The following is a 20,536-nucleotide window of genomic DNA, read 5'->3' on the forward strand; positions in this document are numbered from 1 at the left end:
ATATAGATTTTTCTTTTCCCACCTATTTCCATTATTTTTAAAACTACAACTAATACCTTGTCAGTCCTTCCACCCCACCCCACTAGAGTTGTACCTTGAGTGTCCTGCCATCCATTCTTAATTAGCACATTTTCTTAGATAATATCACCACCTTCAACACCTCTTTGATCCTTTTGTCTGTGACATCTTTTGATTATCTGCTGCTATCACTGCTTGCTTGTCCCTACAATCACCCACCACCCCCCCCCCCCTCAACTTCTCTCTCTCTCTCTCTCTCTCTCTCACCCCCCCCCCCCCCCCCCCAAACCTTAAACCAGCTTATATTTCACCCCTCTCCTAACTATACTCAGTTCTGCTGAAGGGTCATGAGGACTCGAAACGTCAACTCTTTTCTTCTCCGCCGATGCTGCCAGACCTGCTGAGTTTTTCCAGGTAATTCTGTTTTTGTTTTAGATAACAGGGCATTGTCATGCAATCTCTTTGTCAAATGCAGAAGCTTGATTTATGGCACATCCTATAATGAGCAAAATGTTGCACTGCATCTCTAACCTTTTTCATCATCTCCTGGGATCATTTGGACTTTCTTTCAAGAAGCTCTTGACTTATTCATTCGCCATGTGGTTTAGAAGGACGATGGGTAACATACCTGAGCTCCTTTTTTTCCCTTCCTGTTAAAGAAACAATTTGACATAGACACTTTGGATAATAGGATTGAAATTAGTACCTCACTATTTGGAGGATTGTGGGTGCAAACGTGTAGTTTACCATTCTATGATGCAGCATGCTAGGGCTTCAGTGACCACATTGGCATGTCTTTTTAGTTACTGACTTCCATGTCATTCCTAATACAATGTCAAGCCTATTGAAATCGAGAGTCAACTCACCGACCCTTACTCCAACTTAAAAGAGTGAGGGTGGTATTTTATCAATGGCATTCTGTTTCCAAAGGCAGAACCAGAAGTGGGCGACACTTTGGGAACCAGCTTCCAACAGTTCGAATTAAAATTTAAAGTGCCAGTGGCAGGCATGGGAGACACATGCACTCATGTAGCTGGGAACGCTTTTCAGTGGTAAGGCCCACCATCAGCTGACAATGCAGCAGGTACAGGTCGGTGATAAAAGAGCCCCCTCAGCAAACAGACTCTGTATCACAGTCGCAACTTTCTTGCCCAACTCCATTTCCATTAACATAAGATTTATTGAGAGCACAAATGTGACAAGGGTGTTTTCCAAATTTAAATTTCACTTGTAAATATTGCACATTACATTGGTTTCACTTTATTCATGTGTGCAACATCGTTATTTGTTGAGACAAGCTTAGTCAGACAGCTAAATGTACTGGTGTACTTCATGATTGGCACGCATTGATAGTTACAGGGGAGCTAGGGCCATTTCCTTTATTGTGGAGAAAACAACGTTGTTTTTTTGTTCACTCCTTTTACTGAATGTTCGTTTCCGTGTCCGGTGTTACTCTGTGAGAAATGGCTGAACTTGCAGGCTCAACTGGCCCTTGCTTTGGGTATTGTATGCATTGTAAAGGAGATTTTCCGAGATCACATTGAGCAAGGATAATTGAAATGTTGTAAGTGGACTGAAAGCCCTGCAAGGATGGTTCAGGATACAAACACATGAAATTGGAGCAGCTTGGTCCACCATTCAGTCTGATCATGGCTGATCTGTTTGTGTTTCGAATTCCACATTTCCAACTACCCCTGATAACCTTAGATTCTTATTAGGCAAGGGAATCAATCTACCTCTACTTTAAAAATATTCAATGACCCTGTCTCTACCACCTTCTGATGCAGAGGGTTCCAAGGTCTCACAACCACCTGAGAAAAAAATTCTCCTCATCCCTGGCCTAAAAGGGCAACCCCTAATTTTAAAACAGTGTCCCCCTTGTTCTGAACTGGCCCTCAAGAGGAAACACATTTTCCATGTCCACCTTGTCAATACCATTCAGGGTCTTATATACTTCAATCAAGTCACCCCTCACTCTTCCAAAATCTAGTAGAAAGAAGCCTAGTCTGTCTAACCTATTCTCTATAAGACAATCCACTAATTCCAGGTATCAATCTAATAAACCACCTCTGAATTGCCTCCAACTCATTTACACCCTTCCTTAAATAAGGAGATCAAAACTGCGCACAATATTCGAGACATGGTCTCACCAATGCCCTGTATAACTGAAGCACGAGTCATTCGGACTCGAAACGTTAACTGTATCCCTCTCCGCAGGTGCTGTCAGACCTGCTGAGTTTTTCCAGGTATTTTTGTTTTTGTTGTAGATTTCCATCATTCGCAGTATTTTGCTTTTATCCTTATTTTTATGTTCAATTTCTCTCGCAATAAAGGAAAGCATTCCATTAGCCGTCTTAATCTGATTTTTCGGTCATGGTAAGCTGATGAACATATGTCCAAGTGCGACACAAGTGTTATTGGGACCAGCTTTCACTAGCAAATGTGGGTGACAAAGCTCTGCTCCTCTTGCTCTTCTGGATGGCAGAGGACACAGGTTCAGAGGTAGCTCTGCAGAAAAGCTGGTAGGGGTTGATGTACATTCAAGGTAGGCAGTGAGGTTCTGACGATGAGACCAAGGTCATGTAGGTGCCTCATTCTTGGGCATATATGGTGTATATCAAGTTGTCCCTGGCATCCTGTGCACTTCTCTCCATGGCCCTGGCATCCAGGAAAGGCTCATGCACATTCATGGCTTCCTCCTCAGGCAGATCCAATTCACCCTCATCTGAGGAGAAGTTCTCATTAGTGCTGCACCCGCTCTTCCTGTTGCAGCAGCTCTCTGCATTGCATAGCCATGTTGTGCAGTGCACAGTAGACCACAACTATTCGTGATACCCACTGTGGTGCGTACTGCAGAGCCCCTCCAGATCAGTCAAAGCAGTGGAAGTGTACTTTGAGCAAGCCAGTGTTTTGTGGAATGATGGTTCTGGTGGAGGCATGAGCTACATTGTCGTGCTCTTCTGCTGTGCTCTGGAGATGCTTCAGTGCTGTCATCAACCAGGTCCGAAGGAGTAGCCTTTGTCCCCAGAATCCTAGCCGTCGATCTGGACTGGTACCCGAAACAGCTCTGGAACCTGTGAGTTGCACAAAATGAGTAATGCCAGCTCCCTGGGAAACTAGCACAGACATGCCTGATTCTCGCCTGTGGTCGCAGACTAGTTGTACATTCAAAGTGAAAGCTCTTACGACTCTCAAATGCCGCTGGTTTCGGGGAGCTCTAATGGACACATGATGAAGTTGATGTCGCTTTGCATGCTAAGGAAAGGAGCAATAACTGCATAACATGATGCCCTTGCTTCCTGGCTGTCCTAATCTGTGGAGTGATTAATTCATTTGCATGATCGAAGAGGGTCACCTCCTTTATGCTGTTGTTGTGGGCAGCGTGTGATTTGCCAAATATGTCATCCATGGAGCCCTGGAAAACACCGATAACGAAGAAATTAATTGAGTGCCACAGTCACCTTGAGAGACCATTGCATGGAGTTCCCTCAAAATTCATATGGCTACAGGTTTTGCTGCACAATCCCAAATATTTCAGTAACCACTCCCTAGGATAGTTTCCATTGCCTCTGGCATTGCCTCACCAACATCTGCAGGCAGTTAGTTTTTGTCCTGAGGATGCTGTGATGCAGCAGTACCCGTCTTCTACGATGTCTTCCCTGGATGGCTGCATGCTGGCCAACCTTTTCCTCTGTTGTGGAACGGCAAGAGCCCTCTTTGAGATTGTAGGAATATTGGGTGTATGAGACCGATAGGTGTTAACAATTAGTCCCCAGTCACTACTGTTTGATCTGTAATAAAAGCAGATAGTGCTGGAAAAGCTCAGCAAGTTGCAGCATCTGTGGAGAGAGAAACAGAGTTAACATTTCAAGTCCAATATGGCTCTTCGCCAAAGCCCACTGCGATTTACTGTGCCTTATTTTTCTTATTCATTTACTTGCATCCAATTAAAGACCATCATTGACAAAGCATAGGAATAAAATGCCTATCAATACTTTTGGTTGAAGACTGGAGAAAGAATTCAGAAAAGAATTGGAATACTTCTTTTCTGGCAGTCCTGCAGCACTATTATACAAGAATTTGTTGAAGCAAATGATGTGTGGGATGCCACAACTTTTGATTCATTTATAGCTTCCTTCCTGACCTTATGGCAATTTGGCTCTTACGAGGGAGAAAAATGTTTTATTTGTTTTAGAATAATTCCCTGATGGCTGAGTGGATAAATGTATCATGTCATGTGACACTGTGCCAAGAATCAGATCAAGAATGAAACCGGACGGACCACCCAGCATTGACCGAGGCACTGGAAACAACAACGGCAAACTCAGCCCTGTTGATCCTTTAAAATCCTCCTTACTTACATCTGGGGGCTTGTGCCAAAATTGGGAGAGCTGCTTCACGGACTAGTCAAGCAACAGCCTGACGTAGTCATTCTCACGGAATCATAACTTACAGATCATGTCCCAGACACCACCATCACCATCCCTGGGTATGTCCTGTCCCACCGGCAGGACAGAGGTGGCAGCACAGTGGTATACAGTTGGGAGGGAATTGCCCTGGGAGCCATCAACATCGACTGCGGACCCCATGAAGTCTCATGGCATCAGGTCAAATTTCCTGTTGATTACCATGTACCGACACTCCCTCCCCCCATTCCCTCAGCTGATGAGGTGGCAAGTGTACAGAATGTACTCTGGATGGGGGACATCAATTTCTATCACCAGACCAGTACGGATTGAACTGGCTGAGTCCCAAAAGACATAGCTGATAGACTGAGTCTGTGGCAGATGGTGAGGGAACCAACAAGAGGGAAAAACATACTTGACCTAATCCTCACCAACCTGCCTGTTGCTGGTGCATCTGTCCATGACAGAATCCGAAATGACCACTGCACAGCCCTTTTAGAGACAAAGACCCGTCTTCACACTGAGAATACCCTCTCCCGTGCTAAATGGGATAGGTTTCAAACAAATCTAGCAACTCAAGACTGGGCAATCATGAGGCACTGTAGGCCATCAGCAGCAGCAGAATTGTACTCGAGCACAATCTGTAACCTCATGGCCTGGCATATTCTCCACTCTACCATTATCACCAAGCCAGGAGATCAACCCTGGTTCAATGAAGAGGGCTGAAGGGCATGCCAGTAGCAGGCATACCTAAGAATGAGGTGTCAACCTGGTGAAGCAACAACACAGGACTACTTGCGTGTCGATTAGCATGAGTAGCAAGTGATAGACAGAGCTAAGTGATTCCACAACCAAAGGATCAGATCTAAGCTTTGCAGTCCTGCCGCATCCAGCTGTGAATGGTGGTGGACAATTGAATTAAACTACTCGCTGGAGGAGGCAGCTCGACAAATATCCCCATCCTCAATGATGGGGAAGCCCAGCACATCAGTGCAAAAGATAAGGCTGAAGCACTTGCTACAATCTTCAGCCAGAATTGCACGCCCCCCCCAGAAGTCCCGAGCATTACAGATGCCAGGCTTCAGCCAATTCGATTCACTCCACATGATATCAAGAAATGGCTGAAGGCATTGGATACTGCACAAGCTATGGGCCATGACAATATTGTGGCAATACTACTGAAGACTTGTGCTGCTAGCCAAGCTGTTCCAGTACAGTTACAATGCTGTCACCCAGCCAGCAAAGTGGAAAATTGCCCAAGTAGGTTCCGTACACAAAGATCTGGACAAATCAAACCCAGCCAATTACTGCCCCATCAGTCTACCATCAGATCGTCAATAAGTTGATGGAAGGGGTCATCAAGGGCTATCAAGCGGCACTTACTTAGCAATAATCTCACTGATGCTCCGTATGGACTCTGTCAGAGCAACTCAGCCCCTGATTTCATTACAGTCTTGGTTCAAACATGGACTAAAGAGCTGAACTCCAGAGGTGAGGTGAGGTGAGTGTAACAGCCCTTGACATCAAGGCAGCATTTGACCGAGTGAGGCATCAAGGAGCTCTAGCAAAACTGGAGTCAATGGGAATCAATGTTCAGCACCATTTGTGACTCCTCAGATACTGAAGCAGTTCATGTCCAAATGCAGCAAGACCTGGACAATATCCAGGCTTGGACTAACAAGTGGCAAGTAACATTCGCGCCATGCAATGACCATCTCCAACAAGAGCGAATCTAACCATTGCCCCTTGACATTCTTTGGCATTACCATTGCTGAATCCCCAACTATCAACATCCTGGGAGTTACCAGTAACCAGAAACTGAACCAGAATATCCATGTAAATACTGTGGCTACAAGAGCAGGTCAGCAAGTAACTCACCTCCAGACTTCCCAAAGTCTGTCCACAATCTACAAGGCACAAGTCAGGAGTGTGATGGAATACTCTCCCCTTGTCTGGATGAGTGCAGCTTCAACAATTCTCAAGAAGCTCGACACCGTCTGGGACAAAGCAGCCGGCTTGATTGGCACCCCATCCGCAAACATTTACTCCCTCCGCCACTGACGCACAGTAGCAGCCTGTACCGTCTGCAAGATGCACTGCAGAAATTCACCAAGGCTTCTTAGACAGCACCTTCTAATCTCTCGCCCACCACCATCTAGAAGGACAAGGGCAGCAGATACATCGGAGCACCACCACATGGAAGTTCCCCTCCAAACCGCTCACCATCGTGACTTGGAAATAAAATGCCGTTCCTTAACTGTCACTGGGTCAAAATCCTGGTACTCCCTCCCTAACAGCACCGTGGGTGTACCAACACCACGTGGACTGCAGCGGTTCAAGAAGGCAGCTCACCACACCTTGTCAAGGGCAATTAGCGATGGGCAACAAGTACTCCTCTAGCCAGCAAAGACCACCCCTTGAATGAATTTTTTTTAAAAAGACCAAGTGGACAGCACTGGTGCTAACTGATGTCTAGTCAGGGTGCATTACAATCAACCAGAATGGTCCCCATAGCTACACTTGCACATGAAGAATAACAGCTAGGGCATATTGTCATTGCTGCTGTGCGTACCTGTTGAGCTATGGTGTGGTAGTGCTGTCGTTTGCCCCTTGCAATTCTCATTCATGATGTAAACACTTGAAGGAAATGACAAGTTGAGGAAAAATTTACAGAGCAGTTATGGAAAGAGCAAGTGAACTTTGAAGAACATCCCCAAAAGCCTGTAGATTGCCATTGATTCTTTGAAGTCAGTGCATTGTTTGAGACTTATCGAGAATCTATAAAAAGTTTTGGGGGGTAGCTGAGAATACAGCAGAAAAATGTTTTCAAAGCTAAAAATCATGGAGCAACATAGTTGTTCAAAATAACATTTGCTTTTAGGAAAAAAATAGTAATTAAATTGTCATTCAATAAAACTGAAGTAAAAAGGAAAACTCTCTGAATCTAAAGTATAAACTGGAACTGTTGGAAATACAGAATGCTAGTCAGTATCCATAAACTATATAACATGTCTTTTATCATGGTGTGTATCTTTCATAAGAATCCAGTTCTGATGGTGGATACACACCCAAAATTTCAACCTGTCCTTGCTATGATTCTGAATCATAACCAATCAAACTGGTTGCCACTGTGGCTGAACTTTGCATTAGACTGCTGCAGGTTCATGTGTTGAAAAAGATAGCGTATAGCATTTAGTGGGGGGTTTTTTATTATTATTCTTCCATGGGATGTGGGTGTCGCTCACTGGGCCAGCATTTTTCATGCAGTCCATGTGGTGTAGGTACACCCACAGTGCTGTTTGGGAGGGAGTTCCAGGATTTTGACCCAGCGACAGTGAAGGAACGGCGATATATTTCCAAGTCAAGATGGTGTGTGGCTTGGAGGGGAACTGGCAGCTGGTGATGTTTCCATGCATCTGCTGCCCTTGTCCTTCTAAGTGGTAGGGGTTGGGGGTTTGGAAGGTGCTGTCAAAGGAACCTTGGTGACTTATTGCAGTGCGTCAGTGTTCACTGAATGGTAGTGGAGGGAATGATGTTTAAAGTGGTGGATGGGGTGCCAATCAAGCGGGCTGCATTGTCCTGGATGGTGTTGAGCTGCTTAAGTGTTGTTGGAGCTGTACTCATATAGGCAAGCGGAGAGTATTTCACCACACCCCTGACTTGTGCCTTGTAGGTGGTGGACAGGCTTTGGGGAGTTAGGTCAGTTACTCTTCGCAGGATTCCTAGCCTCTGACCTCTTGTAGCCACAGTATTGATATGTTGGTCCAGTTCAATTTCTGGTCAATTGTAACCCCCTTGATGTTGATAGTGGGGGATTCGGTGATGGTAATGCCTTTGAATGTCAAGGTGAGATGGTTAGATTCTCTTGTTGGAGATGGTCATTGCCTGTCACTTGTGTGGTGCCAATGTTACTTGCCACTTATCAGCCCAACCCTGGATGTTGTCCAGGTCTTGCTGCATGTGGGCATGAATGCATCAGTATCTGAGGAGTCGCGAATAGTGCTGAACATTGTGCAATCATCAGCGAATATCCCCATTTCTGACCTTATGGAGGGAAGGTCATTGAGGAAGTAACTGAAGATGACTGAGCTTAGGACACTACCCCGAGAAACTCCTGCAGTGATGTCCTGGGTCTGAGATGATTGACCTCCAACAACTACAACCATCTTCCTTTGTGCTAGGTGTGACTCAAACCAGTGGAGAGTTTTCCCCTGATTCCCATTGACTCCAGTTTTGCTTGGGCTCCCTGATACCATACTTGGCCAAATGCTGCCTTTATGTCAAGGGCAATCATACTCGCTCCACCTCTGGAGTTCAACTCTTTAGTCCATGTTTGAACCAAGGCTGTAATGAGGTCATGACCTGAGTGGCCCTGGTGGAACCCGAGCTGAGTGGCCTTGTCGGAACCCAAAGTGAGCGTCAGTGAGCAGATTATTGCTAAGCAAGTGCTGCTTGACAGCACTGTTGATGACACCTTCCATCACTTTACTGATGATGGAGAGTAGACTGATGGGGTGGTTATTGGCCGGGTTGGATTTGCTCTGCCTTTTGTGTACAGGACATGCCTGGGCAATTTTCCATATTGCTGGGCAGATGCCAGTGTTGCAGCTGTACTGGAACGGTTTGGCTAGGGATGCGGCGAGTTCTGGAGCACAAGTCTTCAGTACTATTGCCGAAATGTTGTCAGGGCCTGTAGCCAGTGCCTTCAGTCGTATCCAATGCCTTCAGCCATTTCTTGATATCACATAGAGTGAACTGAATTGGCTGAAGCCTGGCATCTGTGATACTGGGGACCTCTGGAGGAGGCAGAGATGGGTCATCCACTCGACACTTCTGACTGAAGATTGTTGCAAGTGCTTCAGCCTTATCTTTTGGACTGATGTGCTGGGCTCTTGCATCATTGAGGATGGGGATATTTGGGAAGCCTTCCCCTGCGGTGAGTTTAATTGTCCACCACCATTCACGACTGGATGTGGCAGGACTGCAGAGCTTAGATCTGATCTGTTGGTTTGGAATCGCTTAGCTCTGACTATCACTTGCTGCTTTTGCTGTTTGGTGCTCAAGTAGCCCTGTGTTGTAGCTTCACCAGGTTGACAACTCATTTTTAGGCGTGCCTGGTGCTGCTCCTGGCATGCCCTCCTGTACGCTTCATGTTGATCCCCTGGCTTGGTGGTCGTGAGTGAGTAATATGATGGGCCATGAGGTTACAGATTGTGTTTGAGTGTAATTCTGCTGATGGTCCACAGTGTCTCATGGTTACCCAGTCTTGAGGTGCTAGATCTGTTCGAAATCTATCCCCATTTAGCACAGTGGTACTTCTACACAACACGATGGAGAGTGTCCTCAGTGTAAAGATAGGACTTTGACTCCGCAAGGACTATGTGGTGGTCACTTCTACCGATACTGTCAGGGACAGATGCATCCGCGGCAGACAAGTCGGTGAGGATGAGGTCAAGTATGTTTTTCTTGTTGGCTCCCTCCACCTGCCGCAGACCCAGTCTAGCAGCTATATCATTTAGGTCACGGCCAGCTCAGTCTGTACATGTGCTACTGAGCCACTCTTGGTGATGGACACTGAAGTCCCCCACCCAGAGTACATTCTGCGTCCTTGCCACCCTCACCGCTTCCTCCAAGCGGTGTTCAACATGGAGGAGTACTGACTTATCGGCTGAGGGGTGTGGTATGTAATCATCGACAGGAGGTTTCATTAGCCATATTTGACCTGATGCCATGAGACTTCATGGGGTCCCTAGTCGATATTGAGGACTTCCCTGGCAACTCCCTCCTGACTGTATACCACTGTGCTGCCACCTCTGCTGGGTGTCTCTTGCTGGTGGACAGGTTATACCCAAGGATGGTGATGGTGGTGTCTGGAACATTGTCTGCAAGGTATGATTCTTTGAATATGACTATGTCAGGCTGTTGCTTGACTGGTTTGTGAGACAGCTCTCTCAATTTTGCACAAGCCCCCAGATGTTAGTAAGGAGGACTTTGCAGGGTCGACAGGGTTGAGTTTGCCGTTTCCGGTGCCTAGGTCAATGTCCAGTTCCGTTCCTTTTAGACCTTTTAATGATTTGATACAATTGAGCGGCTAGCTAAGCTATTTCAGAGGGCATTTAAGAGTCAGCCACTTTGCTGTGGGTCTGGAGTCACATGTCGGCCAGACCAGGTAAGGACGGCAGATTTTCTTCCCTAAAGGACACTAGCAACCCAGATGGGTTTTCACAACAATCAACAATATTTTCATGGTAATCATTAGACTTTTAATTCCAGATTTGCTTGAAATTCAAAATTTCACCACCTGACATGGTGGGATTCGAACCTAGGGCCCCAGAGCATTATCCAGGGTTTCTGGATTATTTGTCCAGTGACAGTACCACTCCCCTTGATAATTAACAAAAGAACCGAGGGTAGATGAGGTGATGTAGTTTTACACTGGAAATTGTTATGATCTGCATTGCACTGCCTGAAAGGGCAGATTCAATATTAACTTTCAAAAAGCAATTGAATGAATACTTGTGAAGGGTAAATTTACAGGGGCTATGGGGAAAGTACAGGAGTAGGACATGTTCTCAAGAGAAGAGTCATTTGTTTATAAACGTTAATATATTTTTAAAATTCATTCATGAGATGTGGACTTCGCTGGCTGGGCCAGCATTTATTGCTCAGCCCTCATTGCCCTTGAGAAGGTGGTAGTGAGCTGCCTCCTTGAACCGCTGCAGCCCATGTGGCGAGGGTACACCCACAGTGCTATTAGGAAGGGAGTTCCAGGATTTTACCAAATTTTACCATACTCATAGATTTAACGGCTGTGGCTAGGGTCTCCTAGGGCTCAGGAATCTAGCACCCCAAGGGAGGTGAGAATGGCTGCATCTAATATGTAATTGCCTTTTTGGCACTGCTTGTGGGCCAGGAGGAACAGAACATTTCCACAGCCCCTCAAGTAAGCCTGCTTCATTCCCCCAATTGACCTCCCTCCACCCCTCTTCCACTCCCCAGCTGAAGCATTTTTTCATTGGCTTTCGCACCTGACTGCCTCTCAACCTGGATGGCTGCTGGCTGGGAAACGGGGAAGAAAATTCAAACAAAGTCCTGCCATTCAATTCCTGCATGTGTAACCTGCATTTTCAGATTTCCTGGCTACTTTTTCCATTCTCTCACTGCGTCTCCATAAATATCTAGACGTATGACTTTGATCCTCCCAATGTTAAATCATTGAAATTTTGCTCTTCCAGTATTGGATGTTGGACAAGTAGTCTGACAACAGAGGGAGCAATGAGAGCGAGTCTGGTGTTGTTGGCGTACATGTTGAGCCTGATGTATTTTCAGACGACGATGCTGAGGGGCAGGATGTAGAAGAGAAAAGGTAAGAGGCCAAGGATAGATCCCTGGGAGACTCCAGAGGTAATGGAGGGGGAAGAGGAGCCTTACAGGAGCTTCTATGCCTATGGCTCGATGAACTTAATGGAAATAGTCGAGGGCAGTTACATTTTTCTTGGTCAATGGAGTTGAGACATTGGAGGAGAATGATATGGTCAACATGCCAGAGGCTGCAGACAGGTCAAGAACGTTGAGGAGGGGTAGGGATAAGCTCACCATAAATATGAAGTTAGGATCAATTTTGGAAGATCCAGTGATGTTGGGATTTTTCTGCTTCTATGGGCATAAAAAGTCACCTGTGCACCTCTGCAAACCATGTAGGAATTAGAAAATGTACCTTGAATTAAACTCAATATACTTCAATTTAGAAAAGGTTAAGAGTGTATGTAAATTAAATTCATCTTTTTAAATTAAAAGCCACCACCCCTGCAGATGGGAAGAGTGAAATCGTCTACTGGACAGAGTAGCAGAGGGACAAATATTCAGAATATAGCTGAATGCTATAATGGGAGAATTAGTTCGTGAAAGAACAAGCTTCATTGAGTCACATGACCATTTTTGTTCTTGCCGTAATGATTTTTACATAAATTCTCTCCAGCTATATTCTGTTAGCAGGCCAGCAGATTCCTTTGTTTTTCTTTGAAAGAGCATTGGAAGGGTTAGGAGATGCTGTGTTTCCAGTAACAGTTTATATTCCTGCAACAAAGTTTTTTTTATTTTGCTTTTGCTGTCCTTCATACCACGTAATCCAGGACAATAGTGTTGTGTTTGTCTATAAAGAGCCTTATTCACACAGCCAGTTCATTGTTTATTTCTGGTTAGATGTAAGCTCATTAATGAAGTGATGACCTCTTTTTCCTCCAGTAATTAAAGCTCAAAAGGTTCCTCAGTTGTTTTTTAGTTAAGTACTGCGAGGTCACAAAAGAACAGCTGTTGTTTTTTATATCAAGAATGTAATATTTCATTAAAAAGTGACAAAATTGAATGTTAATGAAATGAAAGAGATGGCTGTGTTCAAGCTCTATCTGGTGTGTCATTCTGCACATTCCAAAGTTCTTCCTAAACCATTGTATTGCCTTTTTGTTCTTTGCATCCTTCTTTGTTTAACACGGTTTTGAAATACAGCTCAGAAACTGCTTCACAGATCAGAAAAGTCTCATTTCAAACCCTAGTTAACCTTGGTCGAAGTGGCAGCATGGTGCTGCAAATGGCCTCAGTTACCACCTGGCTTAAAATCAGCTAAACTTTCCATTTCTGATTGTTATTCAATAACCCTTACTGTAAAGTGCAAATATGTTGTTCCCATAGTCAAATAGCTGGCCAACACTCTCAAGGTGTAAAAACGACGAATGACTTATGTTCCAGAAAACCAGATGGTGAAGGATAGAACTGCAGCCTATCTTTGCCCACTTTTATAAGCATTTATTCATAGAGATAGAAATTACAAACTCTGAGCCCAACAACCACCTGACTGTCTGGTTCTATTTATAGAAGCACAAGTGAATCCTCAGTTAATGCCCACCACCTTCATACAATTAAATGCAATTAACTGATTCCCTTTCTTGAAATAAAAATTAGCGCCCAGCTAACCTTCCCAATTGCCCTGTCTCTTTAGCTATCACATCAGCTCTCTGTATGATTAAATGAGATAGGGGTAATGCTCTCTAAATAGCTTTGTTGTTGTAAAGCTAGTCCATGGCTACTGTGCATCATATCTAAACCCATGACACTTAAAAGCCCCACAAGTCTGACTCCTAATTTTGCATTCTACTCTAATCTTATTAATAACAGATTTCTCTAATTCCGACTTGCCCCAACCCATGAGCAATCATCATGAAGATGCCTGAAAGCTTTCCTCTGATACAGTGAAAACATTGTGGGATCTGCTCATAGTTGAACATATCCTATTTTCATCAAATCAGATCTTGCTGGAAAAAAAACCACACCTTGGAGGCATCATTCAGGGCACAAACTGCCTCTTTGGATGGTTTCTGAAAACAATCGCCCTTAAGAATCCAAAACTTTTGTCAATTGACACACACTCCATGAGTGTGGCCAAAAGAGCTATGGGAAAATCCACTATAAAATCTGTATCACTCAGCCACTCTTCAAAACCCTGAGCAACTAGCCTTGTTTTAGCCTTTATAAGTCCCATCATTGAGCACTTTAGTACAAATCCACCTATGTGACAAAACTGGTTGCCCTTTATCTGGTACTTCAGAATAAACTCCAAACCCTCTATGACTATCTAACTCACTTTGTTGTACCTCATTTATTATTTTATCCTCAAGTTGATTGACAGCCCCCAAAACTTCATGATCTTGAGGGTCTTTTGCTTCTAGTTTATCAGAAACTGATAAAGAAAGGGAAAATAGAACATGAAAGCAACCTAGTGTTGTGAATACTTTAATCACAGAAAATGGTTCACCTTCAGCACCATTCATGACTCCTCAGATACTGAAGCAGACCATGTCCAAATGCAAGACCTGGACAATATCCAGGCTTGGGCTGACAAGTGGCAAGTAACATTTGCGCCACACAAGTGCCAGGCTATGACCATCTCCTAACAAGAGAGAATCTAACCATCACCCCTTGACATTCAATGGCATTACCTTTGCCGAATTTCCCACTACCCACATCCTGGGAGTTACCATTGACCAGAAACTGAATTGGACCAGCCATATAAATACTGTGGCTTCAAGAGTAGGTCAGAGGCTATGAATCCTGTGGCGAGTAACTAGCCTCCTGACTCCCTGAAGTCTGTCTGCCATCTACAAGGCACAAGACAGGAGTAAGATTGAATACTCTCCACTTGCCTGGATGAGTGAAGCTCCAACTACACTCAAGAAGCTCAACGCCATCCAAGACAAAGCCCACTTGATTGGCACCACATCCACAAACATTCACTCCTTCCACCACTGACGCACAGTGGCAGCAGTGTGTACCAGCTACATGGTGCAGTGCAGAAACTCACCAAGGCTCCTTAGGCAGCACTTTCCAAACCTACGACCGCTACCATCTAGAAGGACAAGGGCAACAGATACATGGGAGCACCACCACCTGGAAGCTTCCTCCAAGCCACTCACCATCCTGACTTGGATATATATCGCTGGGTCAAAATCTTGGAACTCCCTCTCTAACAGCACTGTGGGTGTACCTATACCACAGGGACTGCAGTGGCTCAAGAAGGCAGCTCACCACTACCTTCTCAAGGGCAGTTAGCCGTGGGCAATGTGCTGTCCTAACCAGTGAAGCTTGCATCTCATAAATTAATTTTTTAAAACTTTGGACATTCTGGAAGAATTTTGTGTTTTAAAAGGCAGTTCCTTAAAGGGTTAATGCAGGTCTCTGATTGCTATTCCTGGAGAAATTAATGGGACTGAAAGTTGTAAATCCCCTGGACCTGATCATGTACATCCCAGAGTGTTGAAAGAGGTGGCCGTAGCGATAGTGAATGCATTGGTGGTCATCTTCCAAAATTCTATAGATTCTGGAACATTTCCTTCAGGTTGCATAATCCCACTGTTTAGGGAAGAAGGGAGAGAGAAAATGGGAAACTAGAGACCTATTAGCCTGGCATCAATAGTAGAGAAAATACTAAAATCTAATATATAAGGGTGTGATAACTGGACATTTACAAAATGATGGTAGGATTGGGCAGAGTCGGCATGTATTTGTGAAAGGGAAATCATGTTTGTCAAACCTGTTGGAATTTTTTTGAGGAACAGGTTAAATAAGCGAAACCAGTGTATTTGGATTTTCAGAAGGCTTTCGATGAGGTCCCACTCATGAGATTAGTACACAAAATTAGAGTACATGAGATTGGGGATAATATACTGGCATGGATTGAGAATTCATTAATGGACAGAAAACAGAGTAGGAATAAATGTGCCATTCTCAGGTTGGCAGGCTGTGACTAGTGAGGTACTGCAAGGATCGGGGCCCCAGTTATTCACAATCTGTATCAATGATTTGGATGTGGGGACCAAATGTAATATTTCAAGTTTACTGACAATGCAAAACTAGGTGGGAATGTGAGTTGTGAAGAGGACGCAAAGAGGCTTTATGGGGATTTAGGCAGGCTTGAGGAGTCAGCAAGCACATGGCAGATAGAATATAATGTGGAAAAATGTGAGGCTATCCACTTTGGTAGGACAAACAGAAATGTAGAGTATTTCTTAGATGGTGAGAGATTGGGAAGTGCTGCTGTCCAAAGGGACCTGGGTGTCCTTGTTCATGAGTCACTAAAAGCTAACTTGCAGGTGCAGCAAGCAATTGGGAAGGGAAATGGTACGTTGACCTTGATTATTAGAGGATTCGAGTACAGGAGCGAAGATGTCTTGCTGCAATTGTATAGAACCTGGGTATTGCGTACAGCTTTGGCCCCTTTACCTAAGGAAGGATACGTTTGCCATAGAAGGAGTGCAACAAAGTTTCACCAGACTAATTCCTGGAATGGCAAGATTGTCCTATGAGGAGAAATTGAGGAGACTGGCTGTATTCTCTAGAGTTTAGAAGAATGAGAGATCTCATTGAAGCATACAAAATTCTTACAGGACTGAACAAGGTAGATGCAAGAAGGATGTTTTCCTCTAACTGGGACATCTAGAACCAGGGGACAGAGTCTCGGAATAAGGGGCAATCCATTTGGGACTGAGATGATCTCATATAGGGTGAATTGGTTTGGTTGAAGATTGGCATCTGTGATGCTCGGTATTGCAAGCAGGGTCTAAGCTAGATCATTTACTAGGCGCTTGTCGCTGGAGATGGTTGTTAACCCTTCTGCATTGTCTTTTGTACTGGTGTGCTGGGCTGTGACATCGTTGAGGATGGGGATATTACCAGAGCTTCCTCCTCTATTCATCTGCAATTATCTTGTGACCATGCTAAGGATCCCCTCAATTAAAAGATTTTTAAAAACATATTAATTTATTGACTGTTTTATCTTAAGTGACAGTTTCCTAAACTCCCTTGATATGTTCTTTTTAAATTTTTATTTCTGAAGCATGTTTATTGCTTGCTGAGAATTCTCCCTCCTTGAATTCTGATTTGCCTTTAAATTAACAGGGTGAGTTATTACCATGCCGCCTTAAGCTGCAACCAGTTAGCATACTGACAAGCTATGCCAGTGGCCCATCTTTCGTGGTACAAGTTTTTAAAAAAATCTATTTGGAACAAACTGTGGGTTGATGCTGAAGATCCAATTTGGATTTGATTGTCATATGCCAAGTAGACCTTACAAATTCAAGTATTGAGATGATAATGAAGTGAAAACTGCCTGTATCTCTGCAATATTATCAGGATTTTGGTGAGATATGATGCTGAGTGCTTGAGCATTTTGCTTTAATTCCACTTGAATTGTGGGTAGGTGAAAAATAGCAGTAGAATTACAGATTTGATCCTTGTCGATGTCTGAAAAGTCCAATTTGTGCTGTATAATATGAGCCAAAAGCAATGTTGGTTATAGGCCTGTCGGTGATGGTGGAAATGATTGAGAGCAGTTGGAGGTAATGAATTAAGGGTAACACGTGCATTAAAAATCATTTAAGACTTAAGAGAGACTTTTCCTATGAAGTGTTGGTAATAGTACATGAGTAATCTTATCAATTTATCTTTGAAGATGATGATTTATCCTTGGCTGCATTATTTATTTGATAAATTTACCAACCTTTGCAACACCAAGCTTTAGTTCTTGGATGCACTTCTTTAGATCCCTTGTATAAGAAATGTTTCAGAGATGAAGTGCTGGAATGCTTCACCCATCTCCCTCAGTACTTAACTTTTACTGCTTGCTGTCTCTCACTGCCTTTAGTTGTCATGCTGCACTTTATTGCTCTGAATTAAGTATTTATTTTTGAAGGGGAATTCCTTCATTGAAACAGATGTCCCTGAATTTTTCAAGCAGGTGGGTGTTAGCTGCATGATTTTCTATTTTTCAGCTTAAAGACATAAGTTTGCAATAAATAGACTAGAAATGGCAAGGTTTTAGAGGAAAGACCTTGGAAATGATGGATAATACATCCATTTCAATGTCTAGACAATGTGATGCAGCAATTTACTATTGCAGAAAGGAGAGCGATGTTGATGAAGCTTTTCACCTCGCACTCATCAGGGCAAATCAGTCATTGATCTTTGAACTCGACTATGCAAATTGCACTTTTAATGACAGCACGTGTGCCCAAATAGATGGTGTAGCCATGGGATCCCCTCCAGGTCCAGCATTTGTTAACATTTTCATCTGTTTTCACAAGAAACGTGTTTTTGACTGAATGAGCCCTAATCTCCTACCCCATGCATCTTTCCAATTAAATAGATGATACATTTGCAATCTTTGAATCTGCAGCTGCCTATAAGGATTTCCTCAATGCGCACCATCCCACGCTTAACTTTTGAGATGGGGCAGTCTAACATGCTCCCCTTCCTCGATGTGCTAGTTGAGAAATCTGCTAGTGGGTTCTCCACTGCTATCTACCTTCACCAGCCAATATACACTTTGGGATTCATATAACTCCACACGCCATAAGATTGTCCTTATCAGTAATCTTGGAAATAGGGCCCTGAGCCATTTGCTCACCTTGCAAGCTTGACGCAGAAATAGAGCGCAACAATGCTCTCCTGATCAGATCATTGTTCACCACAAACTCGCAAATGTGCCAAAGACTGCCACTTTTGGACCTGAATAGTGGCTGGTCTACCTCAAAATAACCTGGAAAGGTGAAGTATCTCAAAGATTTGGACAATAGGGTTAAGTAAGCCATTTCACACTGTTACTATGCAGTGGCTGCACAACTGATATTTTGCACCAATCGGAACACTGCTGTCAGTCCAAAAAGTTACACAATTGAGCAATATCATGTAAGAATTTCAGCTGGTGTGATGCGATTAGCTGATCGAATCAAACAATATGATCCTTCAGTTGTTTATAATAGGCAGAGTACAGACTGTGCTCAACCAGCCCACTCTTGCAAAACCAAAAACAAAACTTCTACTGTTAGATATGATTCTGCAATTTGGCAGCACTTGCTAAGCAATTCTGAATGTGCTAATCTCTACGCAAACAACCAATTTAAGATAATCAGTTGAGCTCATGAGGTGGCTCATTTATGCTTGCTAGAAGTGACATACATTCATACTCAGGGACCTGTTCTCCGCAAACAAAAGGACTTTGTTCAAGCCTTGTGCCTTATTTGCATTACCTGGGAACCTATAGTTTCTGCATGGCAACGTCTCGGCCAATAAGAGTTGACTTGCTAACCAATCATCACCCTTTTCTCCTTTAGTATAAACTGTTGTGATCATCTGAAATTTGGTATTCTTACCTTTTGTCCTGATGAGTGTAAGATGAAAAGCTTCGGTAACATGTCTCTCCTTTCGGCAATATTCAAGTGCTGTACTACCAAGCAAAAGTTAATTGAATTGTAGGGCAGAACCAAGATGGTAGGGTGCAATAAAAACTGAAAATACTAAAAATACTTAGCAGGCCTGTCAACATCTGTGGTGAGGGAAATGGAGTTTACGTTTCAGATTGCTGACCTTTGATCAGAATTTTTCTCTCTGCACAGACGCTGCCAGGCCTGTGTATTTCCAGCATTTTCTGTTTTTATTTCAGATCTCCGGTATTCACAGTATTTTGCTTTTGATGGGATGCAGGACTTTACAATGGAAATCAGGTGTCTGTGACTAATTTCTTCTTGTCCTTCAGTTGCCCTCAGCAGCCTTAGAACACAGTTTAGGCTAGGTAATAAGCCAGTGTCCAACCAAGAATGAAGAATTACCTACAGATGAAGGTATCATAATGTGGATCAATCAATACATTCTCTTCAAATTTTTATTAGGAATTAAACTGGTTTTCACCATTTGATGTTGCATCTAATTCAAAGCATCCGTCCAACTTTCTAACTACACATACACATACACATAAATGTGCTGTTTAATGGATATTTGCTAAAGTTTAATGGATATTTGCTGCAGTTTGATGGATATTTGTTTTACATGTTTGAGCACTACCTATAAACTTAGCTTTCTCCCAGTCAGCAAAAGACACCACCTATTATGGTACTCACTAGACAGACTAGACTTTATTTCTGAAATGTGGTGAATGACTGACCTGTTCAGGTCTACAGTTGGCCATCATCTTCTGTGTTAGAGGTCGCAATAGTCTTCTAGGATTTCTACTCCTTACTCTAAGCTAATGATGCTGCTGAAAAGTATACATGCGTGGATGCCCAGTAAACAGAATTGACTTCAGCTGCGATGCTCTGTGCAGTAATTTTATTTTTGTTTGGTTTGTGCATCATCAGCCTGTTCCTGGCCATGGATCAATACACATCTACGTATTTTTAAAAATATCCTTTCACAAGATGTGGCTAGGCCAGCATTTGTTGCCCATCCCTAATTGCCCATGAGAAGGTGGTGGTGATGAGCTTACGCCTTGAACCTCTACAATCCATGTGGTGTGGGCGCACCCACAGTGCTGTTAGGGTAGGAGTTCCAAGACTTTGGCCGGGTGATAGTGGAGGGATGGTGATATATTTCCAAGTCAGGATCGTGTGTGGCTTGGAGAAGGCAGATGTTGGTGTTACCGTGCATTTGCTGCCCTTGTCCTTCTAGGTGGTAGAGATCACGGGCTTGGAAGGTGCCGTCGAAGGACCCTTGGTGAGTTCTTGCAGTACATCATTTAGATGGTAAACACTGCTGCCACTGTGCATTAGTGGTGGAGGGAGTAGATGTTT

The 20,536-nt window shown here is 43.7% G+C and overlaps 1 protein-coding gene across 3 annotated transcripts in view; it reads left to right on the plus strand.

Annotated features, from left to right (window-relative positions):
• rhpn1 (rhophilin, Rho GTPase binding protein 1) overlaps positions 1–20,536 on the plus strand; it is a 124,917-nt gene that overhangs the window by 27,191 nt on the left and 77,190 nt on the right. For 2 of the 3 annotated variants that reach the window (XM_078540929.1, XM_078540931.1), the window contains exon 4: positions 17,665–17,709. The exons of the other annotated variant lie outside the window; for it this stretch is intronic. In XM_078540929.1, the coding sequence (XP_078397055.1) occupies positions 17,665–17,709 (45 nt within the window). The remainder of the gene's footprint in view (positions 1–17,664; positions 17,710–20,536) is intronic. 3 annotated transcript variants of the gene reach the window in all.

This window comes from Cetorhinus maximus, chromosome 4 (genome assembly GCF_964194155.1).
Source record: "Cetorhinus maximus chromosome 4, sCetMax3.hap1.1, whole genome shotgun sequence".
Taxonomy (NCBI): Eukaryota; Metazoa; Chordata; class Chondrichthyes; order Lamniformes; family Cetorhinidae; genus Cetorhinus; species Cetorhinus maximus.